Raw genomic sequence first — 27,119 nt, forward strand, 5'->3', positions numbered from 1 at the left:
CAGTGAAGGACTCAGAGGGGGGAGGGGAGAGAGGCCAGAGGGCAGAGACACACACACTCCCACATGCACACAGAAGAAAACATTGCTAGCCCCCGTTTCATTTGCATCAGAAACGGGGCTTTTTTACTAGTGTTTAATATGTTCAATATTTCTTACATGTATGTCCATGTTTTCCAAGTTAAACTATTTAAAAAATTGTGTCCTGTTTTTGAAGGCTCTTGGTGCTTCTTTTTCTTTCTTGGACTCTATTGTGTACTTTGGGCCCTCTCTGTGTTGTTTTGTGGACACCAGTATATCGTACCTGTAGCCTACAGAGGCAAGTGCCAAAGTAATGGATGCATAAGGAAACAAGATCACCAGGTACATTTAAAAAAATAACATTACCAGCAGTTGGCATCTTGCCGGCACTGAAACCGCTACAAAGGATATGAAAAGCAACTTTATTTTTCTTTCCCAAATGACATCCAGACATTGTGTGACTTTGCCCAAGGTCATAGAGAGTGGTAACAGCAGAGGACATTCAGTTTTATCTCATGAGAAATTTCCTGACTTGCCCATCGTATGGATGAAAGCTACGGATTATGAACTCTGTACTCATGGATATTACTTATCTCACTGCTGCATGCACCTGTCTGGTTTAATGCAATTCATTTCCTCTTCCCTTTTCTCATTCTCCATGTCAGGTGAGAAGTTTCTTTACTTTATTGCCCTACAGCTGCTTCTGGCAATAGCAGTCACTGTGGCTTACTGCAGAAATCAGCTAAACAAAGAAACGACTTGGAGCACTTCAGAAATTCTCTAAAAACATATTGCATTACCAAGACCTGTGATTTTAAAACACTTTGCCAGCTTTTAGGATCAGGTTGGCATTATAATATAAACCTAAGTGCACTTGTGATCAGGAAAATGTCATAGCTCAGAACTAATATTTCTGAGGGTTGGTTATGTCACCATCAAAGAAGAAGTGAAGCTTTTTCCTAAGGTCATGAACTATATAGTTAGTGCATTTGAGAATTCTCCTACATGTACACTCTTTGGTGGTCCTCTGCATGCTCTTATTTTGTATATCAATTCAGAGTTTTTAAGTAACATTATAAGTTTGCAGTTTTACCATTGGACTTGATGCCTGTTCTTTTGCAGCTTTCATCCCCATATGTGCCATCTTTGAATGCCACAAACATTTGGCAAAGCGGAGGAGTAGGGAAGGTAGGCTCTTTCCAATCAGTGAGAGGGACGTATAAATGAAAAACAGTTTATTGGTAACTTTAAAAAATGGCTCTAAACAGCTGTGTTTCGGCGCCGAGGCACCTTCCTCAGGAGTCTTATGATATGATGTAATGTTGAGTGCCAACTAAACATATGTATAACCAAGTAGTATATGGTACAGTGGAACTACAACCCAATATCTGGATAAAACGACTTCTGTAGACAGTAAAGACGGTCTCAGTAATGCCTCAGCGCCGAAACACAGCTGTGTAGAGTCATTTTTTTAATGTTACCAATAAACCTTCATATATACGTCCTTCTCACTGATTGGAAAGAAGAGCCTACCTTCCCTACTCCTTCTCTGCTTTGCATTGGACTGTTTCTCCGTGGGGATCGAGTGCACCTCCACCTTTGTGTGGTCTCTCTTCAAACAAACATTTGGCAGTCACAAGGAGAAATTAGGTCTGACTTGATAATTCTCTTTCCATTAGTCCTTCCCATTATTCCAGAACCTGTGGGATAGCTGTGTCCATCAGGTGGAGCTGAAAACTGAGTTGAGACATATCTCTTGGCACCCAGTACATCTCCTCAGTATTTACTTAGACAAGCATAAGGAGAAACTCAAAACCTCACTAACCTAACACTAACCAGACGAGCAAACACGTGTGGTCCTCTTTCATCTCTGGACAACTTATAGAAACCAAGTGATATGCAGGAAGCACCATGCAAGGTGACAGTTGTTATTTGACTTATTACTTTGCACTGACTATAGAATAGTGAGAAGGACTAACAGAAAGAAAATGATCAGGTAAGACCTAATTTCTCCTTCTATTACGTAGCTTCCCACTGTTCCAAAACCTGTGGGATGTTTAAAAGCAATCCCTAGAGCAGGTGGGATAATGGTACCACTGCCCTGAGGACTAAAACCACAAGACTGACTTCCAAATCCGCCACAACATCCATTCTGTAATGCCTGGCAAATGTATGCAGGGTTGACCACGTAGCCACCTTGTAAATATCCGGAGACAGTAAGGTAGTCTTCGCTCAGAATGTCGCTGTACGCCTCAGAATAAGCCTGCAAGGCCCGAGGAGGCTGTTTCCCCACAAGCAAATAAACTGATGTGATAGACTCCACCCATCTAGCAATTGTGGGCTTGGAAGCCATGAGGGCCAAGCTTCTATTTACCATAAAGCACGGTGTCATTTGTGACTTCCAGATATCTAATGAGGACTCTTCACACATCGAGAAGCTTCAAGGAAGAATACAGAGCCTCTTCGTCCTCTCTGAGAAAAGACGGAAGCTCCACAAATTGGTTGAAATGAAATGCTGATACCACTTACAGAAGAAAAGAAAGAACCATGCACAGGGAGACCCCTGCCTCCGAAAAGCAAAGAAAGGGATCCCGACAAGAGAGCCTGAAATTTTAGAGAATCGAATACCAATCCTTTCCGACGATCTGCCTGAAAAAAACTCTAAGATGTGCACGATCTGAGCAGAGAAGGGAGAAAGTCCGTGCTCAAAACACCAGCCCTCAAACATCCTCCATGTATGCAGAGCGTTTCTGAGTCTGAAGCAAGTTACATAACTACATAAGTACTGGGACAGACTGAAGGTCCATCAAGCCCAGCATCCTATTTCAACAGTGGCCAATCCAGGTCACAAGTACCTGGCAAGATCCCAAAAAAGTACAAGTTCATTTTAATAATGGTCTATGGACTTTTTCTTTAGAAAGCCATCCAAACCTTTTTTTAAAACCCTGCTAAGCTAACTGCTTTTACTACTTTCTCTGGCGACGAATTCCAGAGTTTAATTACAAGTTGAGTGAAAACTTTTCTCCGGTTCGTTTTAAATTTACTACTGTGTAGCTTCATTACGTGCCCCCTAGTCCTAGTATTTTTGGAAAGAGTAAACAAGCAAATCAAGTTTTATAGACCTCTATCGCAGTGGCGTAGCAAGGGGGGGCGGGAGGGGCGGTCCACCCCAGGTGTCAGCCCGGGGGGGTGCTCCCTGCCAGCTCCCCCCCCCCTCAGCACATCGACACCCCCCCCCCCGTCCAACCAGGCCCCCCTACCTTTAAAAAAATATCAGAATCCGAAGCGAGGCCCAGCGCCTCGCGCCTGCACGTAAAAGAAATGTGCAGCGTCTCATCGGGCCTTCTCTCGCTCTGTCTGTCCCGCCCTTGCGGAAATAGGAAGTTGCGTCAGCGGAGGGCGGGACAGACAGCAAGGGAAGGCCCGATGAGACGGTGCACATTTCTTTTACGTGCAGGCGCGAGGCGCTGCGCCTCGCTTCGGATTCCGATATTTTTTTTTAAAGGTAGGAAGCTGGTTGGACGGAAGAGGGTGGGCACTGGGTCCGGGGGGTGTCGATGCGCCGAGTGGGGGTATGTCATCGTGCTGCACCCGGGGGGGGGGGGTGCAACGGCGAACCGCCCCGGGTGGCAGCCCCCCTCGCTACGCCACTGCTCTATCGTATCTCCCCTCAGCCATCTTTTCTCTCTCCTCAACAGCAGTGTGTTTTGATTGTATGGAGGAGGATTCAGTCCAGGTTATAAAAACGTTATGCTGAGCCCTAGCTGCTTTAGCCTTTCTTCATAGGGAAGTCATCCCATCCCCTTTATCATTTTTGTCACCCTTCTCTGTACCTTTTCTAATTCCACTGTATCTTTTTTAGGATGCGGTGCCCAGAATTGAACACAATATTTGAGGAGCGATACAAAGGCATTATAACATCCTCATTTTTGTTTTCCATTCCTTTCCTAATAATACCCAACATTCTATTTGCTTACATTGGCCAAGCTGAAAGACCAAAGGGGGACGGATCCTCCATGAGCACAGAACCTTGCTTCAGTAGCCATGTACCTGTGGAAAACAGAGGATCTCTGTCCAGCAGCTGAATCAAGTCTGCCTACCACGGCCTCCACAGCAAATCCGGGGCTATGAGAATTTTCAACACACAGCCTCACATCATTGTGAAGCTGGAGGCATTGGGTGCTCTAGCTGAATGAGAGGAGGACTTCCTGTCCACACAAAAGAAAGATTGGCGTGCCTGAAAGTGGGACTTCTGACCAGGCCAGTACCGTCTGCTGTCTCAAAATAGAGATTGAAAGTCCTCTGAAGACAGATGACCAGAAGTTTTTGACTTATCCTCCATCAACCACTGTGGCTTAGTTTCCCCCAGTTCTTTCACCATTACCGAGATCTTCTCCAAATTGCTACTTGCCCTGAAAGAACAGTTTTAGCTAGATGTGGCTTTAACGTTGCATCCATTACCCAGTGCTGCAACCAGAGTGCTTTCTTCTTATACTAATCATGTGACCAGATTATCTCCCCATGCACACATCAACTTGGAAACCTGACAGCAACCCCTCAGATAAACAATAAAAAAAATAAATATATATATATCAAAAGGAGCTCGACTTGATGAAAACTGGTACATGTGTTCAGCAAATCTTGGCAACAAGGGAGACCACTGATAAACTGGTGAGAATATGTGTCGATTTGTTTGGAGCATTGTGGCAGAGTATAATCTCTACCGCGCTAGTCTCATCTATGTGATCGATAATACTGCTAATATGAAAGCAGCATTTCAAGATAAGGTCTGGATAGATTGTGTAGGTCAATCTCAATTTTGTACACTTTTCATGGACTCCAGCCGTCAAAAACTGAAATTGATCCGAATGACCTCCTTAGTGAGGAAAGCAAGCTTATAACATTGTTTAAGGAAGTGGTTATGCTCACTAAGTGAATAAAAGTCAACAGTTCACTGACGAAAATGCTCAAGCAGTGCGTGTCAACTCGGTGGAACAGTGTTCTACTGACACTGAAATCTGTGGCACAGAATATGGAGGTGTGTGCAATTGTCACTGAACCAGGTGCAAACAAGCTATTCCTGAAGAAATTGTGTGCAACTGATGGCTATTTGCTGGCAGAAGTTATGATGTTGCAACCATTTGACAGGACTACAAAAGAACTGTTGACAGATACTATGCCTTCACCTACATCTGGTGATCCCAACAATTATCAGTTATAACATCTGACAATTGCAAGCTCAGACAGGAATGTGATGGCACCCTTAAAGAATCGTCTTGCAGATCAGTACATGATGGCAGATAAAGACCTGTAGGGTCCATTCAGTCTGCCCAACAATATAAAATCTTAGCACAAGGTATGATGTGATACAAGTGCATACTTGATCTTGATTTGTCCTTGCCATTTTCTGTCCAGCCACAATCAGGGTTGTCACTAGATTACATTTACATTTTTACCTTGGATTTATCTCTGGAAGGACCAGGATGTTTTCCAAGGACCATGCTAGATCTGTCTGCAATAAGTCTTTTTGTTTTTGAAACGAGAACTTTTATATTGGGGACTTGGCTTCCTTTAAATGATGATCCTCCTTTGCTAGACTTATGCCCTCCTGAATATAAGATTTTACATTTATCCAAAACAAATCATAGGGAAGGTAGATTAGCTATGATTTATAAATAATTTTTTCTAACATAGATTTATTAGATTTTAAGATGACATCAGGCTTGGAGATTTTAACTTGTAAGATTATTAATAAAGATGTGGAGGACTCTATAGGGGAAAGCCTAAAAAATAGGCGCCACTTACATACTTTAAAGGCACCACAAAATTGACAGTTAAGTGCCCACATGCACTATTCTAGAAGATAGCGCCTACATGCCATAGCGCCTAACTGTAAGGGGGACATACACATGGGTGGCACATGGGCATGCCTCCCAGTTAGGCATTTGGGACTAGATTCTATATATGACACCTAGGCGCTGAAACAAAATACGCCTAGGCGTACTTTGTAGAATACACCTATATTTCTGTGCGGTTTATAGAATACACCGAGCGCCCATCCGCATGACTAAATGTAATCGCGGGCAACTATGCTAAGTAAAACTTGGTGTAAATGCCAATGCCTAAATTAGGCACAGACCGGGTGTATTCTATAATGCATAGATTTTAGAAATGCCCACAACCCACCCATGGCCATGCCCCCTTTTCAACTATACGACTTAGAATTTATGCACATCTCGTTATAGAGCACGCTTAGTTGTGCATGTAAATTCTAATTGTCAATTAGTATCAATAATTGCTTAATTGGCAATTATTAGCACCGATTGGATTGTTAACTAAGTTATGCATGCAAATCTAGAATACAAACGGATTTGCACACACGACTTAAGTCGTGCTATATAGAATCCAGGGGTTAGTTTATATAATACTATAAACCACATGCATCATTTGGCACACCTAGGCATTCCAAATTATGCCACTGACATGGAGTAAGAAGGCGTGCCTACACACGGATGTACCAATGCTGACCTTACACTACTATTCTATGATGGAATCTTGGCACCACTATGGAACGCACTACCAATTGCCGTGAAAACAACATACGACCACCTAAACTTCCGGAAACTCCTAAAGACTAACCTATTCGGAAAGGCATACCCTAATGATCCAACCTAAATGCCTTAACCCCACAACACAATATATAAGTTCGTACTGGACATAACCTAACTCTTCCTCCTTATGACCCCAATGTGTCTATCACATTTGATCATTCTCTACCATAACCTCACTTTGTATTTGTTCATACCAGTATTGGCGATTGCCTCTACTGTTCTATGTAAGCCACATTGAGCCTGCAAATAGGTGGGAAAATGTGGGATACAAATGCAACAAATATCATAGGACTAAGCACACGGCATTAGAGCATCTAAACTGAGGCATCAATTTATAGAACTGCCCTTCATATGCTGTATACTCATATACAGACCTCCTGTACGTTGGTCCTTAACTCAACCTAAGCTGTTTTGAATTTGTTGTTATCTTCTACCTTTTAAAAATTGTATTGTATTAGGAGACCTTAAACTGCATTTAGAAGATATGCAGGATTTGATTGTTACTAGCATTCTTATTATTACTAGAATTTTTAAAACGTCACACGATCAAGATTGAAGCAACTCATTAAGGGACATCAACTGGGTATTTTTGTTTATATGTTTGATACATTTAGGTTCAGTTCTCAATTAACTTCTGACTTAAATTGGCACCTTATACCTTAGCCTGATAACTTTTTATTAGACTTTACACTGCAGTGGATGGTCAAGTGTTTTAATACTTTTTCATCTTATAGGTTTACATCTTATAGATCAACAGGAAAGACAAGAGATTTTGGTCTAAGGGTAAATTATATCTTAATTGGGAAGAAGACAATCTTATTAAATGCTGTCAGACTGGAATACTATTACCAGTAATATCTTATCTATTATATCTGAGGTATCATTGAAATCCACAAGTTGAAAATTAACATTATCATGGTATACCCTACAATTAGTATGGAGGAAACATGGTGGTGAAAAAACTAAGCCAGGGGTGATTGGAAAATGTGAATCAATCAGTATAAACATTCTTTGAAAGATGCACAGAGGAACTACTGTTTGGTATCAATTAGTTAAAATTATGTTGATCTGAAGAAATTGTTTCAAATTACCAATAAATTGCAGCTGTTACACTTTAGTAACTCAGCCTACAGGAAAGCAATTATTTTGAGAACAAAATCCAATCATTGTGAATAATTTTGCTGTATTTTCGGATATTGTCGATAAAGACTATTCCAGCAAATAGATTATGGGAATATCAACTTGGTCCATCAGAGCTCAATGGGCCCTGTTTGTGCGCTAGAGTTTTTAGCGTGTGCATAAAATTAGCGCGCGCTGTATAGGCATCCATAGGAATATTGTGGGCGCCTACACAGCATGCACTAAAAATGCTAACGCGGCTAACAGGGACCTTAGTGAAGAATGTGCTTTGCCTCATTGTAGTCTAGAGCCTTGTCTATCTTTTTTATTTATTTATTTGCTGCATTTGTATCACAGGCAGCTCCTTGTGACTCTGGGCAAGTCACTTAACCCTCCATTGCCTACCGCATTGAGCCTGCCATGAGTGGGAAAGCGCGGGGTACAAATGTAACAAAAATAAAAAATAAATAAATCCCACATTTTCCCACCTATTTGCAGGCTCAATGTGGCTTACATTATGTCGCAAAGGCGGACACCATTAACATAATACAAAATATTGTTGCAAATAAGGTACAAAGAAAAACAGGTAAATTAGAAGTAATAAGTAATTCAGAATATGTGAGTGGGGGTAAGACAAGGTATAATGTTCAGTAACGATAATGTGGATTAAGGTGTCTTAGTTAAGAGAGTTCAATATTGGCTAGTACTGATGTAGATTAGTCAAGACATTATGGAGGATTCTCGTTGTAAGTCTCTTTGAACAGGTAGGTTTTTAGTAATTTTCAGAAGGTTGCCAGATCATGCGTTGATTTTATTCTACGGCTTACAATATAGATACATTTACACCTATATCAAGGGTGTAAAAGTAGATTTTTAAGTGTGTTATTTCGAACTGTAGACCTGTAGCTAGTTTGCCAAGTTTCACAAAAATTTTGGAGGGAGTTTCCTTACAACTATCTACTTTCTTAGTTTACATCCAACCCAATCTGAATTTCATAAGATGCCCAGTACTGAACCTTTACTGTTGACATTAATGACCGAGATCAAGACATTATTTAGTAAAGGAATGTAGGCTTTAATCATTCAGTTTGATCTCTCATCAACATTTGATGTAGTAGATTATCCGATTTTGTTGTTACTAAAATTAAGTGAATTAGGCATCTCTGGGAAAGAGAAGTGCTTCCCTCTTACCAGCAGTGAAGTTTGGAGGATACTTATCTACTTCTTGGAAATCGATCTGAGGAGTGCCACACCTTCCTTGTCCCCTGCTCTTTTTAATGATTTCATATCATCATTTGGTACTTATCTACCAAGCCCAGATGCTCACTTTTTTTTCATATGCAGATGATATTGTTTTATTAGTTCCTGTGGCATCTGATTTTTCAAGCTAATTACAGTTAAAAAAAAAAAAAAAAAAAAAAGTTTTTCGTATTGGTATTCTCATCCCCTCCTAACCCAAAAAGCAGAAGCTAAATGTGGACATCACAATCAGGTCTGCCGCATAGTGACCTATCAATGAAAACATCATAAATAAATTGTACATTATTTATAAGATGCAGATATAAAATTCAATAAACAAAAATATACTGAAAGAATGCAATACTATCAATATATTTCTTAGCTAGCTTTCAGGAGCTAACATTCCCTTCTCTAGGTCAAATATACAGATATATATTTTTGTAAATCCCTCCATGTAAAAGCACCTGAGAAAATAAGAATATTTCAGGGAATTTCCATGATACTTATACAAAAATGTAAAACTGAACAAACAATGGGAGTTTGGATAAGCTGAGGCACAGGTGTAGAAAAGTGAGCTTTATCGCTGCTTTTTAGAGAACACAGGTCAAGCAGCAACCCACAAAGCTCAGTCATGATACATTCAGCTATGAAACACTTCTAATTGACAGGTCTCTTATTTTTCACGTTAGGATTACCAAATCTAATAGATGGATGAAAACTGAACTTTGCTTTCTACCATTTATTTTCAGAATCAATATTTTCATTCTCCCAACATATTTGCCCAAAGTGCATTACAAAATAGCAAATAGGAAATGCCACACTCTCATCACTGCCGCCCCCCCCCCCCCCCCCCCCCCGCTTAGACTACTACACTAATATAACCCCTCTACTCAAGGTACTTAATTGGCTCCCTATGTTTCCACATGCAGTTCAAACTCCTCTTACTGAGGAGCTGCAGAATGAATGCACTTGTAAGTCAGTATCTCTCTTCTCTTATCTCCCCCCCACACCCCTCTGAGAACTCCATTCTTCAGGTAAGTCCCTCTCAAGACTCCGTTCCTTCCACCTTGCCATGCCAAAAGTCTGGAAGAGATATCCTGAGTAAGTACGGAATGCTCTAGCTCTATTCAAATCCAAGCTAAAAGACCATCTTTCTGAGGTTGCTTTTCTTAACAATTTATTATTTGCTTGTTTAATACTCATCTTGGGCAAACCGCGCTTGGTTTCTGCGCAGCCCCTACGTTTCAATCTACACTGGCTACCTGTGAGAGAACAAATCGCATTCAAGATCTGCACTCTGACACATTAAATAATCTACGGCTTAGCTCCGGAATATATGATTCCTCTCATAGATCTCCCCCCTAGAAATGCCATCACAACAGCACGCACCTTTTTACAACTACATTATCCATCTTGCAGGGGTGTTAAATACAAGCTTCTTTTTTCCCTCTACTTTCCACTACTCCAGCCCGAAGACTTGGAACGCTCTTCCCCTGTACCTAAAATCGCAAGCTGACCACCTTCTTTTCAAGAAGCTGCTGAAAACTTACCTTTTTGAACAAGTGTATTCCATTAGTAATTCTGTTGTTTAGCCATCCTAATTGATGTTAACGTTTTATCCTTATTCTACTGCTAAATTCATGTGTTGTATCTTTTAACTTTTGTAATTCATGGAAGCCACATTGTGTCTGCATTTGTGGGAAAATGTGGGGTAGAAATGAACCGTAAATAAATAAATAAATGTTATTCTAATCTTTCCCATAATAAATCTGGAAAATTTATTATAATAAATGAAGATTTGTGGAGCAGGGACTGTCTCTTACGTGTTTATATACCGTGCTGTGTATGTCCAGATATGCTATAGAAATGATAAGTAGTAATAGAGTCCAATAATATGATCAAAAGCAAAGCAGGTATTTATAATTTATTAGTTTTTTTAATAAAAATTTCTATACCACCTGTTCCAAAAACACTCAAAGCAGAAAATACAATGTGCAATTCCTCTAGTTTCAAAATGGTTCCTTTTGCCCCCTTCCCTCCCTTCAAAAAGTATATAGTTCTAACTGAGGACTTTGCCCTTGAGCAGCTCTGTCCAGTGACATCTTTGGCCAATTCTTATGCTGGCCCAGTAAAATGTAGCACAACCAGCAGAGTGTCCAGTTTGTCTCCCACCATCATACAAGTCCTCGTGGAAGAAATTCTTGGGGGGGGGGGGGAGGGAGGGTTGCAGGAGTTTATCATCACCTCACAGGCTTTTCCTCAGACTCCATGTCATCTTTATCCTCTTCGGGATGATTCTGTGGCTCTTTTCCCAGCTCATTCTCCAGGACTAGCTCCAGGGCATCCTTGCCAGCAACGTGTCTCACCTTCTCACCTTTAGCGGCCAAGATTTCTTCTATGTTCCTTAACACATAATTTAAAAGGTTTACAAGACAAGTGTCCACTCCAGAAGGAAAACTAACTATATGAACAGTTTTCATACTACCTCACAGTGCTGGCTCTGAGCAGTTAATTCAAAATCTGTCTATATCAGCGGTTCTCAACCCCATCCTCACACACCCAGCCAGTCATGAATATGCATGCATTACATCCACTCTACGCAAATCTCTCTCACACACATTCATTGAAGGTATCCTGAAAATCTAAGTGTGTCTCAAGGACTGGTTTGAAAACCAATAGTGTATATGAAAACTTCCCTGCCCCCTCCCTAAATGGAAGCATGGAATAAGAGCAGATAAAGAAAGGGTGACCATACGTCTGGTTTTACCTGGACATGTCCTCTTTTTGAGGACACGGCTGGGCAACCAGGCAGGTTTTACCAGCCTGTTCGTTTGTCCGGATTTGCGGACAAACGGGCAGGACGGCGGGTGGTCGGGCCTAGGGGGTGTCCTATCCTCCCCGCCCCTTACCTTACTGTAATGCCATGGTGGTATAATGACCTCTTCGGGGCAGGAAAGAGCCCCCTCTTTCCTGCCCGGACCAGCAGCAGACTGTCTCTTGCTGCTTCCGGTCCCACCGCCGATTCAAAATGGCCACCAAGAGTTCAAGCGGCAACCTAATGAGACTTCTGTAGAAGTCTTGCAAGGTCGCTCTCAGCAGCCATTTTGAATTGGGACCAGTACGGGAGGCAGCAGGACAGTATGCAGCTGCTCTGGGCAGGAAAGAGGGGGCTCCTTCCAGCCCTGAAGAGGTCACTAGACCACCAGGGCAGTACAGTAAGGGGAGGTGAGAATAGGACACCCTTAGGGATGTGACAGGGGGTCGGGTGGGGGTGCATGTGTCCTCTTTTTGGGAGGAGCAAATATGGTAACTCTAGATAAAGACCACAGGGCCCATCTAGTCTTCCCAAATTTCTGGTGCAACACTACAGACCTCTACTGATCTGTAGCTCTCCCTTCACTTTTACGCAAGAAAATAAGTCAGTAAACCAAAATATACAGAAAGTCAAACCTTCTTATTTCAATAACAAGACATTTCTTAGCTAACACCACTCCCTGCAGTTCCCTTTTTTAAGCTAAGAATGTTCTGTATACTTTCAAAAAGAAATCAAAATAACTAAACTGTGCTACATGATTGAAGTATCTTACTCTGAAAGAGAGAGAGAGCGAGAGAGTGCAAAAGTATGTTTGTAGTGCGTGTGTTTCATCACTTCCTTACCAGGTGTAGCTAAAGTGTGAGTGTGCGCGTGTATGTGTGAGAGAGAGAGTGAGTGTGTGTTGTAGTGCATGTGTTTCATCATCAACTTACAAGTCAAAAGTCTTGAAGAGAATTCAACATATCGTGATCCACTTTCTCTGCCTCAGTTCACTAAACTGTAAATTACTAAGGGCTTCTTTCACAAAGCCACACTAGTGATTCCTGCACAGCAAATGAGAGGAAGCCCATGGGAACTGAATGGAATTCCTCTCATTTGCCGCACCCAGAATCAGTAGCGCGGCTTTGTAAAAGAAGCCTCAAGTCTCTCTTCATAGAGGGTGCCCAGACACTAGAATATGCTGCAAGGTGCACATCCATTCCAAAAGCAGCTGCTTACATATTTTCATAGTACAGTAAAAACTCATCAACAAGCGACCATTTAAGCTGTGATATTGCTTAAAGCATGACAGGGTAATGTCCTCCAAAATTGCAGACTTTAATTTGCGGATCCGTTAACATGCAGTCAGGAAAACCTGAAATACAGTACAGCACTAAAGAATCACCAACCTGCTCATTTACTACCTTCTAAAAAGAAGTGGTCAGGTGCATTATTGACTTTGTCCTGTACTTCCTTTTCGCAATAAGATGTATTTGTTTCATTCACTGTTTAATATGTACCATACAATATTTATAATGGCAACTGCAAAGTGTCAGCGTTCAAATACAGTTGAGGAAAAATTAGCTGCAGTAGACAGGTTGCGAAAGGGTGAAACTGAGGCAAATGTTTGCAGAGGTCCTGGCATTGCAGAGTCAATGCTGCAAGGTTAGTACTTAAATACATAAGTATTACCATACTAGGACAGACTGAAGGTCCATCAAGCCCAGCATCCTCTTTCCAACATAATGGCTTATGAACTTTTCTCTTAGGAAACTATCCAAACCTTTTTTAAACCCCACTAAGCTAACTGCTTTTACTACATTCTCTGGCAACACATTCCAGAGTTTAATTACACATTGAGTGAAGAACTATTTTCTCTGATTCGTTTTAAATTTATTACTTTGTAGCTTCATTGCGTGCCCCCTAATCCTAGTATTTTTGGAAAGAGTAAACAAGCAATTCACGTCTACCCATTACACTCCACTCATTATTTTTTAGACCTCTATCATATCTCCCCCTCAGTCGTCTTTTCTCCAAGCTAAAGAGCCCTAGCCACTTTAGCCTTTCCTCATAGGGTTGGATCAAAAAACGAAAGCAAGCCAAGAAGTTTCATTCAGAATATAGATTCTGAAATAGGACTGGAGCATATGTGTGTGCAAGTTCAGGAAAATCCAAGGTCGAAAAGGCACATGGTTTGTACAAGAGAGAAATAAAGGCATGCCAATAAGTGGGCCTATTCTCAAAGCTCAAGCTACCAAATTTGACACATCAACTAATATCCAACACAATATTATGCGAGTCATCCAGTGTTGCAGAATTCCTGAAAGACTTGAATATAAAATAAATTATGTAAAAAAAACCTACGGAGTATATTAACGGCATTAGAAAGGCTTTGGAGACACCCGGAACCGGCTATTTTGATCAGCTTTGATGCCGAAAAAGCCTTTGACCGTGTGGAATGGCCTTTTCTGTTCTCCACTCTAGAGTCCTATGGCTTCAGCGGTTGGTTCGTAAAAGCGATACAGGCATTATATTCTTATCCCCGGGCAAGGATATCAGTGAATGGAGGTCGATCTGAGGACTTTGAGATTAGCAGAGGGATCAGGCAAGGCTGCCCGCTATCGCCGCTCCTGTTTGCTCTATACTTAGACCCTATGGTCAGAGACATTCAAGAATGCCCAGCTATTAGGGGCGTGAGAATTGGCAGGCAGGAGTTCAAGATAGCGGCATTTGCTGATGATCTATTGGTGATAGTTACGGACCCCCGACAGTCTCTGGAGGCTTTATTAGAAACCTTTAGCGAATTTGGAGACTATTCAGGCTTCAAATTAAACCTGGATAAATCAGAGGCTTTAGCAGTTACCACGGACACTCGTTGTTTGTGGGCTGAGGGCTTTCCATTAAAATGGGCAGATGTCTCCTTCCGATATCTGGGGGTTCTCCTGACAAGCAAAACTGAGGATATATATAAATTAAATGTTCACAGGTTATTAGCGCAGACAGAAAGGCAATTGGACGCCTGGAATGTATTGATGATACCCTTAGTGGGTCGTGTCAGTCTGATCCGGATGGTAATCCTGCCAAGATGGTTGTATGTAATGCAAATACTACCTATACGGCTCCTTAAAAAAGACATTCAGCAATTTTACAAGGTTGTGATGAGATTTTGCTGGGCAAAAAAGAAGGCGAAACTTAAGTTGCAGCTTCTGATGGGAAACTGGAGTCAGGGGGGCCTGGGTCTACCTAACCTAAGATATTATAACTTAGCCTGTCTTTTGAGGTCCCTGAGAGACTGGATCTTTGGATCTAGTATACCCTGAGAGCGTTAGAAGAGGCGTTTTTTCACCCTTTTAACTTAATCACTTTGTTACATGTCAAAAGACATTTGATACCCAAAGCTTTTAATAAAAGTATCTTATTAAAACCCTTTTGGGAAACCTGGCAGTTTTAGGGGAGTAGACTGGGGGGCGACCCGAGTACATCTGAATTGATCACAATTAAAGGGAACCCAAAATTTTCACCGGGTCCGGACAATCCTGTGTTTAACCAGTGGGAGGACAGAGGCTATTTTAATTTAAATACTACACTTGATGATGCAGGGAAATTAAAATCTTTAGACCAATTACTGCCACCTGCCGAGCAGAGATGGGAGGATAGTTATGCATATCATCAGATTCAACATTATGTTCGGTCCCTAGATGGGGCAAAGCTTGGATTTAGGCTGGGGGAGAAAGTACAGGCCCTTTATGATGAAGTCTCAACAGAGAACCCGTCTATCTCGGGCATTTATAAGACGTTATGAGTTTGACTACACGAGAGGGGCCAGTCCAGCTTCGGCAGAGGTGGGAAGCAGACTTGGGGACAGATTTAACAAGGTGGGACATTGACAGGCACATTAAGGGGATTCCTAAACTCATTACGGGCGCTCGGTATAGGGAGTGCGCGTTTAGAACACTCCATACAGCATACTTTACACAGACTCAATTGTTTAGAGCAGGAGGGATTCAATCACCATTGTGCTTGAAATGTGGTCAGCAGGAAAACACCTTTTACCATGCATTTTGGGAATGTGTAAAGATAAAGAGATTTTGGCAGCGCATAGTGGAGTTTCTATCTTTTAAATTGTCAACACAGATAAGAGGCACACCACATCAATTAGTTTTGGACTGCCCGGGGGCATTTAGAGGTTTGCTAGCGGATAATATACTCCTATGCCGCAAATTGAGTTTAGTGGCCCGGAAGTGCATTTTGCAGGCCTGGGTCTCGAAAACCCCGCCAGAATATTGGCATTGGCGCAATCAAGTACACCAATTGATGACATGGGAAGCGCGAGAAGCAAGAGGCTCGTGCAGACACAAAAAGAGCTTTCTAAATATCTGGGGACCATTTTTGGAGACTAACACAGAGAGGTAGAAGCCATATTCTTAATACGATGTGAACATGGGTTGGTAACACATGCCATATGGAAGTCCATAATGCTGCTCACACTTATGCACACACACGTTTATATATCTGATCACTCCTAGAGGGGAGGTAGGGTAGGGTGGGATAGGGAAGGGGGAAAAGGGGTTATAAATGCTCGAAGTCTAATGTTATTACAAGAAATATGGGTCTCATGGGATTTGGGGGGGGGGGCTGACTTATATGGGTATCATGGGATCTATGATGCACGGGTAAGGTACCATTAACACCCCAGAAAGGGGCGGTTGATATTTATAATATGGTTGGATGATGGTTTATACTGTTGGGCCTTGATGGCTAATGTTCATGTTTGAATCTTTTATATTTCTTGGTGACGATGACAAATTTGTTTAATGAAAATAAAAATCTTAGCAATGTGTACTCTGTGGGGAGGGAAGGAGAAAAATGTTATAAGCTTAATGACGAAAAGCTTTTTCAGAAGGTTCTGATGAGAACTTTTATCTTTGTATGTATATTAATGTTGATATTTGGTCCACCTGTATCATTGATGATGTCATTAATAAAAAATTGTTGACTACTAAAATAAATTATGTATTTAATTAAGAAAAGCTGGGGATGGTGTGAAACAAAAATCTATACAAAACTACTAGACATAAGTTCTAGGACTGGCTTTTCCCGCAGGCGATATGCCCACTGAAGATGCCAGCCAACCAGACTTAAATTCTGAATTTGAAGGCTTCACTGTTAACAACAAATCAAACAGAAGACAAAGCAAAACAACTGCAATTAATTGAGGAATTTAAATTAGATATTTCACCTGAAATCATAAGAACATGGCTTGAAGTGGATGAATATAACTCACCCATTGAGTTCCTTATAGCGAAAGAAATAGTTCATGGGACAGATTGTGAAAACAATCTCGAAAGCGATCAAGAGGATATTGATGAGAAAGACACAGGTGTTGTAGGCCTTCATGATGGTGTAAAGCAACATTCTCAAGCGCTAACTGCGGCAGGTTTGAGGAAGTATTTGGAAGATAAAGACGCAGAAAGCATTCATAGTACACCTAGCACACATAGCGTCAAAATTCTGAAATTAGGCTTGGATAGCTACACATGACAGTTGAAGTTTAAATTAGATTAGGGCATATAATATTGTGTGTAGAGGTTGGTCTAGCGTATCTGCCATGTAGATATAAGCCTAAGAGCACCTAGTGATTTTATTTTAAAAGTTTGGTCAGACAGATCAAATTTACATGATGTCTGTAGTCTAAACTAGATTAGGATGTGTATAGTGTACAGAGGGAGGTCCCGTATCTCTGGCACTTTTTTTAAAATGAAGCAAGGGCAAAATGTACGCTGTGTTTAGTCGAAAACTCAGAAGATCTTCGTTAACGTGCAGTCAAGAAGATATGTCCCTGATCAACAAAGTGCTAATGAGTTTTCACTGTACTAAAAATTGTAAAGCACATAGCAATCCTGTTCACATTTATTAAGCATTATTACTAATGGAAGCTCCTCTCAAAAATGTTATGTTTATGACTTTTTCCCCCCTCATCACATGTAAATGGATGAACTGGCATCTTTTACAAATTAGCAACCATGTTAATCAGGCCTCAATGTCATCCACCATTGACTTTCTCAGCTTGTCTTCTACTGTCTCTGCCAAACCCTTTGCTTTTCCATTAAGCTCATTTTCCCTTAAGTCTTCCTGTGCATTCTGCATTCACTTGTCTCTTCTCTCTTTCACTTGGATTCCTAGTCACTTCCTTCCATGAACATTTTCCAAACCATATAAGCACATTTATCAGCTGTCTGCTTCAGTAAAGCTAAAACAGGAGTGGGCAACCATGGTCCTTCAGGACCACAGACCAGTTTGGTTTTCAAGATTTCCAGAATGAATACGCATGATTGATTTGTATGTTTTACTTCCATTGTATGCAAACGGATCACATTGTGGAAATCTTGAAAACCTGGACTTCAGTTGTGACCCTCAAGCTAAAAGAACATATACTGGCAAACATATAAAGGAGCTGATTTCATATAAAGAGAAAGATACAAATATAGCTTGCATTGCTTTATAATTTCCTGGAAAGAGAAACATCAAGTCTGAACAAATATTCAAACTAACTCTTTTTAAATGTATACTTACTTCTTGCCTTCTAAATCTGAAAACCATCCCAGATTGTCTGCTATGATATGGTGATTGTTACAGCCAGGGCATTTTACAATCACTACTCCCTTATGATAAGCCAATTTGGAAATTGTTTTCCTAGACCTGGTCTGGCACACCTACAAAACAAACAGCCTTGTCAGAAGAACAGCAAGGAGAACCTGGCAGCCTTTGCCAACTACAAGAAAGACACTTTCAATTTCCAATTTGCCCAGTTTTATTCTTGTAAATCTTGTCTTACAACTCATTATGCATATGAATACTTCCCTGTTCTGCATTCATGCAATTCACATAAGCCTTCACAAGATTACTAATTCATTGTTATGGGATGCATATTAAAAACAAAAAAGATATATTACTTACATTGGAAACAGTTCTAGTCAAGGATTTAAACTTTAAGAGAGGCTTGATTAACACTTTAGAGAGGATCATTTACATACAGACCTTTTAAAACATATCACATAGATATATGTGTAATCATTTTGTTTTTAGGCTGGTTGGCAATACACAGTTTGAGAAGCCATTATATATCTTTAAGATCTGATCTTGCCAACATTTTGGTGAGCTGGGCATCACAAGTGCATATTTATGTGTTTATGCGCAATAATAGATAAATATATGAAGTTTATCAGATAAAGGTGAACACATGGAATTCTCATGAGGTTTTCTTAGGGTTTCTGATTGATTTTAAGCACATTTTGGCTTGCTCAACAAGGGTTCCTTTTAATCATTGTATGTTGTTTCTATGTGTATTTAATATTTATACAGTTATATTTCTATTTTATGTTTTTAATATTTCACCCCTGGCATATTTTGAAACATGGCTAACCCTCCCCTTTTTTTTTTTTTTACAAAGCCGTGCTAGCAGCTGTCAGTGTGATAATGCAGATGTAATAAACAACTGCTTCTTGGAGCAACTGGTCCAGAGACCAACGAGCGGGGGAGCCATTTTGAATCTGGTCCTTGGTGGCGTGTAGGGCATAGTGCGAGAGGTGGCGGTGTTGGGTACTGTAGCTGCATTTAATTTTCAAAAGGGCGACTATAATAAAATGAGGAAAATGGTTAAAAAGAAGTTAGATCAGCTGCTAAGGTCAGGACACTAAATCAAGCACGGACTTTATTCAAAAGTACCATCTTGGAAGCCTAGACCAGATGCATTCCACTTATTTGCAAAGGTGGAAAGAAGAGAAAATGACAGCCAGCATGGTTAAAAGGTGAAGTAAAAGAGGCCACTATAGCCAAAAGATTGTCCTTCAAAGAATGGAAAAAGGACTCAAATGAAGAAAATAAGAAACAACATAAGCACTGGCATGTCAGATGCAAAGCATTAGTAAAGAAGACTAAATTAGTAAAGAAGACTAAAAGAAAATTTGAAGAGAAACTTGCCACAGAGACTAAAACTCACAGTAACAACTTTTTCAGGTACATCAGAAGCAGAAAGCCTGCAAGAGAATCCATGGGACCATTTGATCATGGAAGAGCAAAAGAGGCGCTCAGGCAGGACAAGGCTACAGCGGAGAAACTGAATGAATTCTTTGCTTTGGTCTTTATGGAAGATGTAAAAGATCTGCCTGTATCGGATGGTTCTTGAGGGTGATGATGTGGACGAACTGAAAGAAATCTCAGTGAACCTGGAAGATGTACTAAACCAAATTGACAAATTAAAGAGTAGTAAATCACCTGGACTGGACGGCATACATCAAAGGGTACTCAAACAACTGAAGCAGAAATTGCTGATCTGCTGTTAGTAATATGTAACCTGTCTTTAAAATCGCCCATAGTACCTGAAGACTGGAGGGTGGCCAATGTGATGCCGATTTTTAAAAAGGGTTCCAGGGATGATCCGAGAAATTACAGACCGGTAAGCCTGATGTCAGTGCTGGGCAAAACAGTGGAAACTATTATAAAGAATAAAATTACAGAACACATAGACAAACATGGTTTAATAGGACAGATTCAGCATGGGTTCAGCCAAGGAAAGTCTTGCCTCATTTCTTTGAAGGCATGAATAAACATGTGGATAAAGGAGAGCCAGTTGAGATAGTGTATCTAGATTTTCAGAAAGCTTTTGATAAAGTTCCTCATGACAGACTCCTGAGAAAATTAAAGAGTAATGGGATAGGAGGCAAGGTTCTGGTGTCGATTAGAAATTAGTTATTGAACAGAAAACAGAGGGTAGGGTTAAATGGTCATTTCTCTCAATGGAGGAGGGTCAACAGTGGCGTGCCGAAGGGATCTTTATTAGGACCAGTGCTATTTAACATATTTATAAATAATATGGAAATTGGAACGAGTGAGGTGATTAAATCTGGAGAGGACACAAAACTATTCAAGGTTGTTAAAACATATGTGGACTATGAAATATTGCAGGAAGACCTTAGGAAATTGGAAGACTGGACATCCAAATGGCAGATGAAATTTAAAGTGGACAAATGCAAAGCGATGCACCATTGGAAAGAATAATACGAATCATAGCTACCAGATGATAGGGTCCACCTTGGGAGGATCAGCGCTCAAGAAAAAGATCTGGGAATTATATACGAACTGGAAAGCACGTTGGAACCTAAAGGGGAATGTATGTTAATATTGAAAGACTGCAGTCTGGTATTTAAGGTCTGCAGTACAGTTTATTTCTGGAGAGGTAAATATGTTTATTTTCTTCGTTACTATTTCACACTTTTTTTAACTAGACAGTTCAAAGCTACTGTAGATATTTTAAATTCACCAAACACAACAGAAGGCTACAAGTTTGCAAAGAAGTTCCAGTTGTATCATGATCTGGCCTTATCGAAGTACCATGCAAACTCGCTCGCACAGATAACTGAAGAGGTCTAGGCTATAAAAAGGTGCACAAGTTTTAATCCACAATATATGTAAACTTAGGAAATTAAATGTAACAGGGCAAAAGACTACTACTACTACTTAACATTTCTAGAGCGCTACTAGGGTTACGCAGCGCTGTAGAATTTAACAAAGAGAGACAGGCACTTAAACCAACAAAGAGCCAGATAAACTGAATGCTCCCCAACGCTGACCTTGCAGGTATAGATGAGCTGGTAGTGGGTAGATTGGCTCTCCTCCGGAGACTCTCCACCTGTACTACAGGACCTAGAGAAGAGAAGCCGGCAGGACCAGGCTAAACGCAATCCCTCAGCCGGAAGGAGGGAGCTCGGCCTCTGGGGTTTGGCGAAGGGGTAGAATGTATGGCCAGGGGAAGGTCTTCTAACGTGGATCACAGTATGGATAGGGGAAGCTATGCTGGAGAAGGCAATGGGGAACGACCTAGGTTGAGAGCAGCAGAGGCGGACAGGGGCTTCTGCGCCTTGGTGTAGGTCACATCTTCCTCCCCACTGTGCTCCCGGCCAGCGACTCTCAGAGCAAGCCGCCTTAACTCTACAGCCACTCACTGTTCGGCACAGACTGCCGGAGAACCGCTGCATCGTAAAACCATGCTGCTGCTGCTGCTGCTGCTGCTGCCGCCTCACGCACGAATATTACGTTCACATTCCAGCACCGGAAGCTCTTCTGTAAATTCAGGTATAGCGAACGCCCTATTTGTGGCCATTTTTGATTTGGGCAATAGCAGAGCAAGGAAGTTTAATAAGACAGAAGCCGGCATGATGTCTTCAAAGCTGAAGTCGTCTGCCCCGCGCAGCCGCCGTGCGGCCATTTTTTATTTGGGCAATAGCAGAGCAAGGAGGTTTAATGAGACAGAAGCCGGCATGAGGTCTACAAAGCTGAAGTCAAGTCGTCACACCCACGCAGCCACCATATTGGTGCTACCAAAACAATATCAACTGCTGTAGCCACGTTGACATGTCGTTATTCTTGTTATTTTATCTCCGTTATAGTGAGAAACATGCCTGCTTGTGCAGTTTACAGATGTACACCGAGGAAGTATCACTACGGATCGTAATCAGTGTGTCATTTCGAGTGGCTGATTATATAGGGACACCCTAGCACGCGTTATATTTATGCTGATATTTTTTCATCTAAACATTCACAGTTTTTATTTTTAACTACAAAGGTTGTTTTAAACCTAAATTAGGTTGAGACCTGGGTGCATTTAAAATCTTTTTTTCTGTGCCTAGATCAAAAGAGAAACATATTCTTTTTGTTTTGTGGAATGCAGTGGTATATTATAAAAATGAACTTGATATTTTTTATTACTACTACTAAAAGAAAGGTATTGAATAATGAGGAAAGTGCTGCCTTCATGCAGAAGTCCAGAGTCAGTCTAAATTTGCCAGTTTTATTGTATATTTATTTATTTATTTTATTTATTTGTTTCATTTGTGTCCCACATTTTCCCACCTATTTGCAGGTTCAATGTGGCTTATCGCCAACTCTGGTAGAGAAACAAATACAAAATAATGTGGTCGAATGAGGTTTATGTGTTACAGGCACATTAGGGAATCGTAGAGAGGACGAGTTAGGTATTGACCATTACCAGCTTTGGTTTCGTTGTGTTGCAGGGTTCAGGCATTTAAGTTGGGTCAGTAGGGTATGCCTATTAATATACTTATTAATACTTAAGTCTGTTTAGATGTAAATGCAAGCAGCACATTATTAGCCTCCAAGTTCATACAAAGTTTATTATTTTCAGTGGAAAATAAATCTGCTGGGTGCCTGCTATGTGAATATTCCATCACAATTTCTTTATTGTGTATTACTTATTTGGGGCATTTGATTAAAACTTTGATTGTTTTAATTCATTTATCCAGACCTTACAAGCACATGATATTGCTTTTTAAACCCAAAGGCAAAACCTAAGGGTGGTTGAACAATTAGGTATAAACTGTGTTGTTTCTGACTTTACTTGTTTTGGACTGCTTTGAGATCTGTACATCTGCTGTCTGGAATTTTGGAAAATGGAAAAGAGGAAATAAAAAAATAAATTTTTGATGTACTCTGTTGAAGTTGTTGTTTACTTCTGCAGTGTGTGTATGGATGCTTGTTCTGGTGTGTGCATATGATAATGCTATACTTATGACTTTGATTCCTGAATATGCCCGGTTGTGTATATATGCAAATCTCAACATTATTAAATGTTTCAGACATATCCATCGGCTAGCCCCCATGAAATTATTATTGTCCAGAAAGAAGAGATAAGAGTATAAGTCATTACACAAACAAAATATCAGAAAACCAATGGACTGTATTATAGCCCATTTAGTTATGGTTCAACAAGTGAGAGATCTGCATGAAACCAAATATTTATTTTTATTATTTTGACTTTAAAAAAATCACTCGTCCCTGAAACATTCTCAAAACAGAAAAATCAATTTGTGTATCTAAAATGTAAAGCTCTACAAAACAGATGAAGTGAATATGTGATTCCATGTGCCCCAATGAAAGGAGAGTTTAATTTTACTTCCATTTCATTTCATTATACAGTGGGGGAAATAAGTATTTGATCCCTTGCTGATTTTGTAAGTTTGCCCACTGACAAAGACATGAGCAGCCCATAATTGAAGGGTAGGTTATTGGTAACAGTGAGAGATAGCACATCACAAATTAAATCCGGAAAATCACATTGTGGAAAGTATATGAATTTATTTGCATTCTGCAGAGGGAAATAAGTATTTAATCCCTCTGGCAAACAAGACCTAATACTTGGTGGCAAAACCCTTGTTGGCAAGCACAGCGGTCAGACGTCTTCTGTAGTTGATGATGAGGTTTGCACACATGTCAGGAGGAATTTTGGTCCACTCCTCTTTGCAGATCATCTCTAAATCATTAAGAGTTCTGGGCTGTCGCTTGGCAACTCGCATCTTCAGCTCCCTCCATAAGTTTTCAATGGGATTAAGGTCTGGTGACTGGCTAGGCCACTCCATGACCCTAATGTGCTTCTTCCTGAGCCACTCCTTTGTTGCCTTGGCTGTATGTTTAGGGTCATTGTCGTGCTGGAAGACCCAGCCACGACCCATTTTTAAGGCCCTGGCGGAGGGAAGGAGGTTGTCACTCAGAATTGTACGGTACATGGCCCCATCCATTCTCCCATTGATGCGGTGAAGTAGTCCTGTGCCCTTAGCAGAGAAACACCCCCAAAACATAACATTTCCACCTCCATGCTTGACAGTGGGGACGGTGTTCTTTGGGTCATAGGCAGCATTTCTCTTCCTCCAAACACGGCGAGTTGAGTTCATGCCAAAGAGCTCAATTTTTGTCTCATCTGACCACAGCACCTTCTCCCAATCACTCTCGGCATCATCCAGGTGTTCACTGGCAAACTTCAGACGGGCCGTCACATGTGCCTTCCGGAGCAGGGGGACCTTGCGGGCACTGCAGGATTGCAATCCGTTATGTCGTAATGTGTTACCAATGGTTTTCGTGGTGACAGTGGTCCCAGCTGCCTTGAGATCATTGACAAGTTCCCCCCTTGTAGTTGTAGGCTGATTTCTAACCTTCCTCATGATCAAGGATACCCCACGAGGTGAGATTTTGCGTGGAGCCCCAGATCTTTGTCGATTGACAGTCATTTTGTACTTCTTCCATTTTCTTACTATGGCACCAACAGTTGTCTCCTCGCCCAGCGTCTTACTGATGGTTTTGTAGCCCATTCCAGCCTTGTGCAGGTGTATGATCTTGTCCCTAACATCCTTAGACAGCTCTTTGCTCTTGGCCATTTTGTAGAGGTTAGAGTCTGACTGATTCACTGAGTCTGTGGACAGGTGTCTTTCATACAGGTGACCATTGCCGACAGCTGTCTGTCATGCAGGTAACGAGTTGATTTGGAGCATCTACCTGGTCTGTAGGGGCCAGATCTCTTACTGGTTGGTGGGGGATCAAATACTTATTTCCCTCTGCAGAATGCAAATAAATTCATATACTTTCCACAATGTGATTTTCCGGATTTAATTTGTGATGTGCTATCTCTCACTGTTACCAATAACCTACCCTTCAATTATGGGCTGCTCATGTCTTTGTCAGTGGGCAAACTTACAAAATCAGCAAGGGATCAAATACTTATTTCCCCCACTGTATTTCATTTTAACACTAGGCTTCCCAAGGCAGATTACAACAACAGTTTGAACCCTTCAGGAAACAGGATATCCTCACTGAGATTTGGCCAAGTGTCTTGTATAGAGCAGTGTAGAAAAATGAGCACAAAATACAAAGAGTTTATTACTGTTGTTTCTACCAGCTACAATAATTTTTAATGCTATTTTAGTGATTTTCAATTTTATTTCATATGTCTACATATGGGAAGCTTTCATATAAATAAAAAAAAATGTCAAATTAAAAAAACACACACATAGGCAGTCATAAACGTTTGCTATTTATATATATAAATATCTTTATTGTCATCATAAGCAAAAATAAAGGCAGTGCAGCACAGCACTGAAATCCACAATACAGCATTGCAAATAACAAAGCAAGCTCTGGAGCACTGACAAATACATTTTGAATATAACCGCCCCCCCCCCCCCCCCCCCCCCGCCTTTACAGACTTCTCGAAAATTCCCCAACTCCCTTACATCCCCTACCCCACCCCCGACCCTCTCCTAACAGAGAGAATGCAAAACCAAGGAGGTTTAACCAAACAATATAAACCTCACAAGTTTGATATTTTCTTCAATAGCAATTGCCATTGTTTTGTTCTGACCAATATGGTGGCAAGCTCTGCCCACTGCCTTCAGCCCAGATAATGGGCCAGACAAGCTCTTGCTGTCTCCTGGCATTAAACTTCCTTGCAGCAGAGCTCCCAAGGAGGGTTAATAAGACAGGAGATAGCATGACATCAAAATGTTGAAGCTGATTTTCCACAGCAGCCACCATATTGGTGTACCCAAAATAAACCCCTCAAACAATCCCCAACCCCCGCCCCCTCTCCCAACTCCCCTACTAATAGAAAGAATGCAAAACCAAGGAGGTTTAATAAAAAAAAATATATAAACCTCACAAGTTTGCTATTGTTTTTCAATAGCATCTGCAAATGTTTTGAATCACTCAATATGGCTGCAGGCTTCAGCCTACAGAATGAACCAGATAGATTCATGCCATCTCCTGTCTTATTAAACCTCCTTGAGAGCTTCACCATCTATTCCTGACCTTGGGGCCAATTCTCAAAACACAACACCAGCATTATTGCCCATTAGCACAGTAACAGCATGGATATTAATGTGCGCACGATGCTCAAAGGGCTGTAGCATAGCAAAAAAGAACCAGCACATTCCCACATGGAGAACAACCAAGGTGTGCAGAAAAGGGGGGTGGGAATTACCATAAGATGGACCAGGATATAGTGCCAGAAACAACCCACCCGCCTAAAAATTAGCACAAATGATATTTAAATGTATGCAAATAGTATTTTCTCTCATGCTCAGAGAACAGCACAGAAAAGAACGCTGCCCCTAACACAGGAAACCTGGTGGTAGGGTGCTTGAAGGGAGAACTTCTCATGTGCTGATGCGTAGAACTCCCCTGGTAAAGCCAACAGCACAAACCCATACCACCAGAACAGCGCAGAAAACTAGCTCGCCAATGCTCAAATAAAATGGTATTCAAATTATATGTGCACCATAAAAGTGAAAGCAATGGGGCAATGTGCTTGGCGCACATGCAGAAGAGTTTCACAGTAAGCTCAGCTCTTGTGCGCATGTGCCAGGCAAACTCAAAAGTGAAGCACACAGTGCCTGTTTTCTGCACCTTTAAATATAAACTTTTCAATTTTATTATTATTTTTTTTACTTGGAAGGCATATATTTGCGTGCTGTTTGACTAAAAGCAAGGGGGTAGAA

General features: G+C 41.0%; 1 protein-coding gene across 2 annotated transcripts; it reads right to left on the minus strand.

Annotated features, from left to right (window-relative positions):
- Window positions 1-10,923: 10,923 nt before the first annotated feature.
- On the minus strand, window positions 10,924-21,968 carry DNLZ (DNL-type zinc finger). Of its 2 annotated transcripts, none has more exons than XM_030206391.1 (3): window positions 21,783-21,968; window positions 18,355-18,494; window positions 10,924-11,390 (listed from the first exon to the last, which is right to left on the minus strand). In XM_030206391.1, exons 1-3 carry the CDS (start codon window positions 21,813-21,815, stop codon window positions 11,228-11,230), a joined length of 336 nt encoding a protein of 111 aa, XP_030062251.1. In that variant the 5' UTR covers window positions 21,816-21,968; the 3' UTR covers window positions 10,924-11,227. The 2 variants fall into 2 exon arrangements, with proteins under 2 accessions (XP_030062251.1, XP_030062250.1); XM_030206390.1 differs by having other exon boundaries at window positions 21,411-21,967.
- Between the last annotated feature and the right edge of the window lie 5,151 nt (window positions 21,969-27,119).

Source organism: Microcaecilia unicolor, chromosome 6, assembly GCF_901765095.1.
Source record: "Microcaecilia unicolor chromosome 6, aMicUni1.1, whole genome shotgun sequence".
In the NCBI taxonomy this organism is placed as follows: Eukaryota; Metazoa; Chordata; class Amphibia; order Gymnophiona; family Siphonopidae; genus Microcaecilia; species Microcaecilia unicolor.

What these genes read in the sequence shown, in the direction of transcription:
- DNLZ (XM_030206390.1), bottom strand. Translation starts at nt 21,815, where the DNA reads ATGCAGCGGTTCTCCGGCAGTCTGTGCCGAACAGTGAGTGGCTGTAGA. An exon ending in AGCTCATCTATACCTGCAAG is followed by an intron (nt 18,495 to 21,410) that starts GTCAGCGTTGGG and finishes TTTGTTTTGTAG; the next exon opens with GTGTGCCAGACCAGGTCTAG. An exon ending in TCAGATTTAGAAGGCAAGAA is followed by an intron (nt 11,391 to 18,354) that starts GTAAGTATACAT and finishes TTATGTGTTAAG; the next exon opens with GAACATAGAAGAAATCTTGG.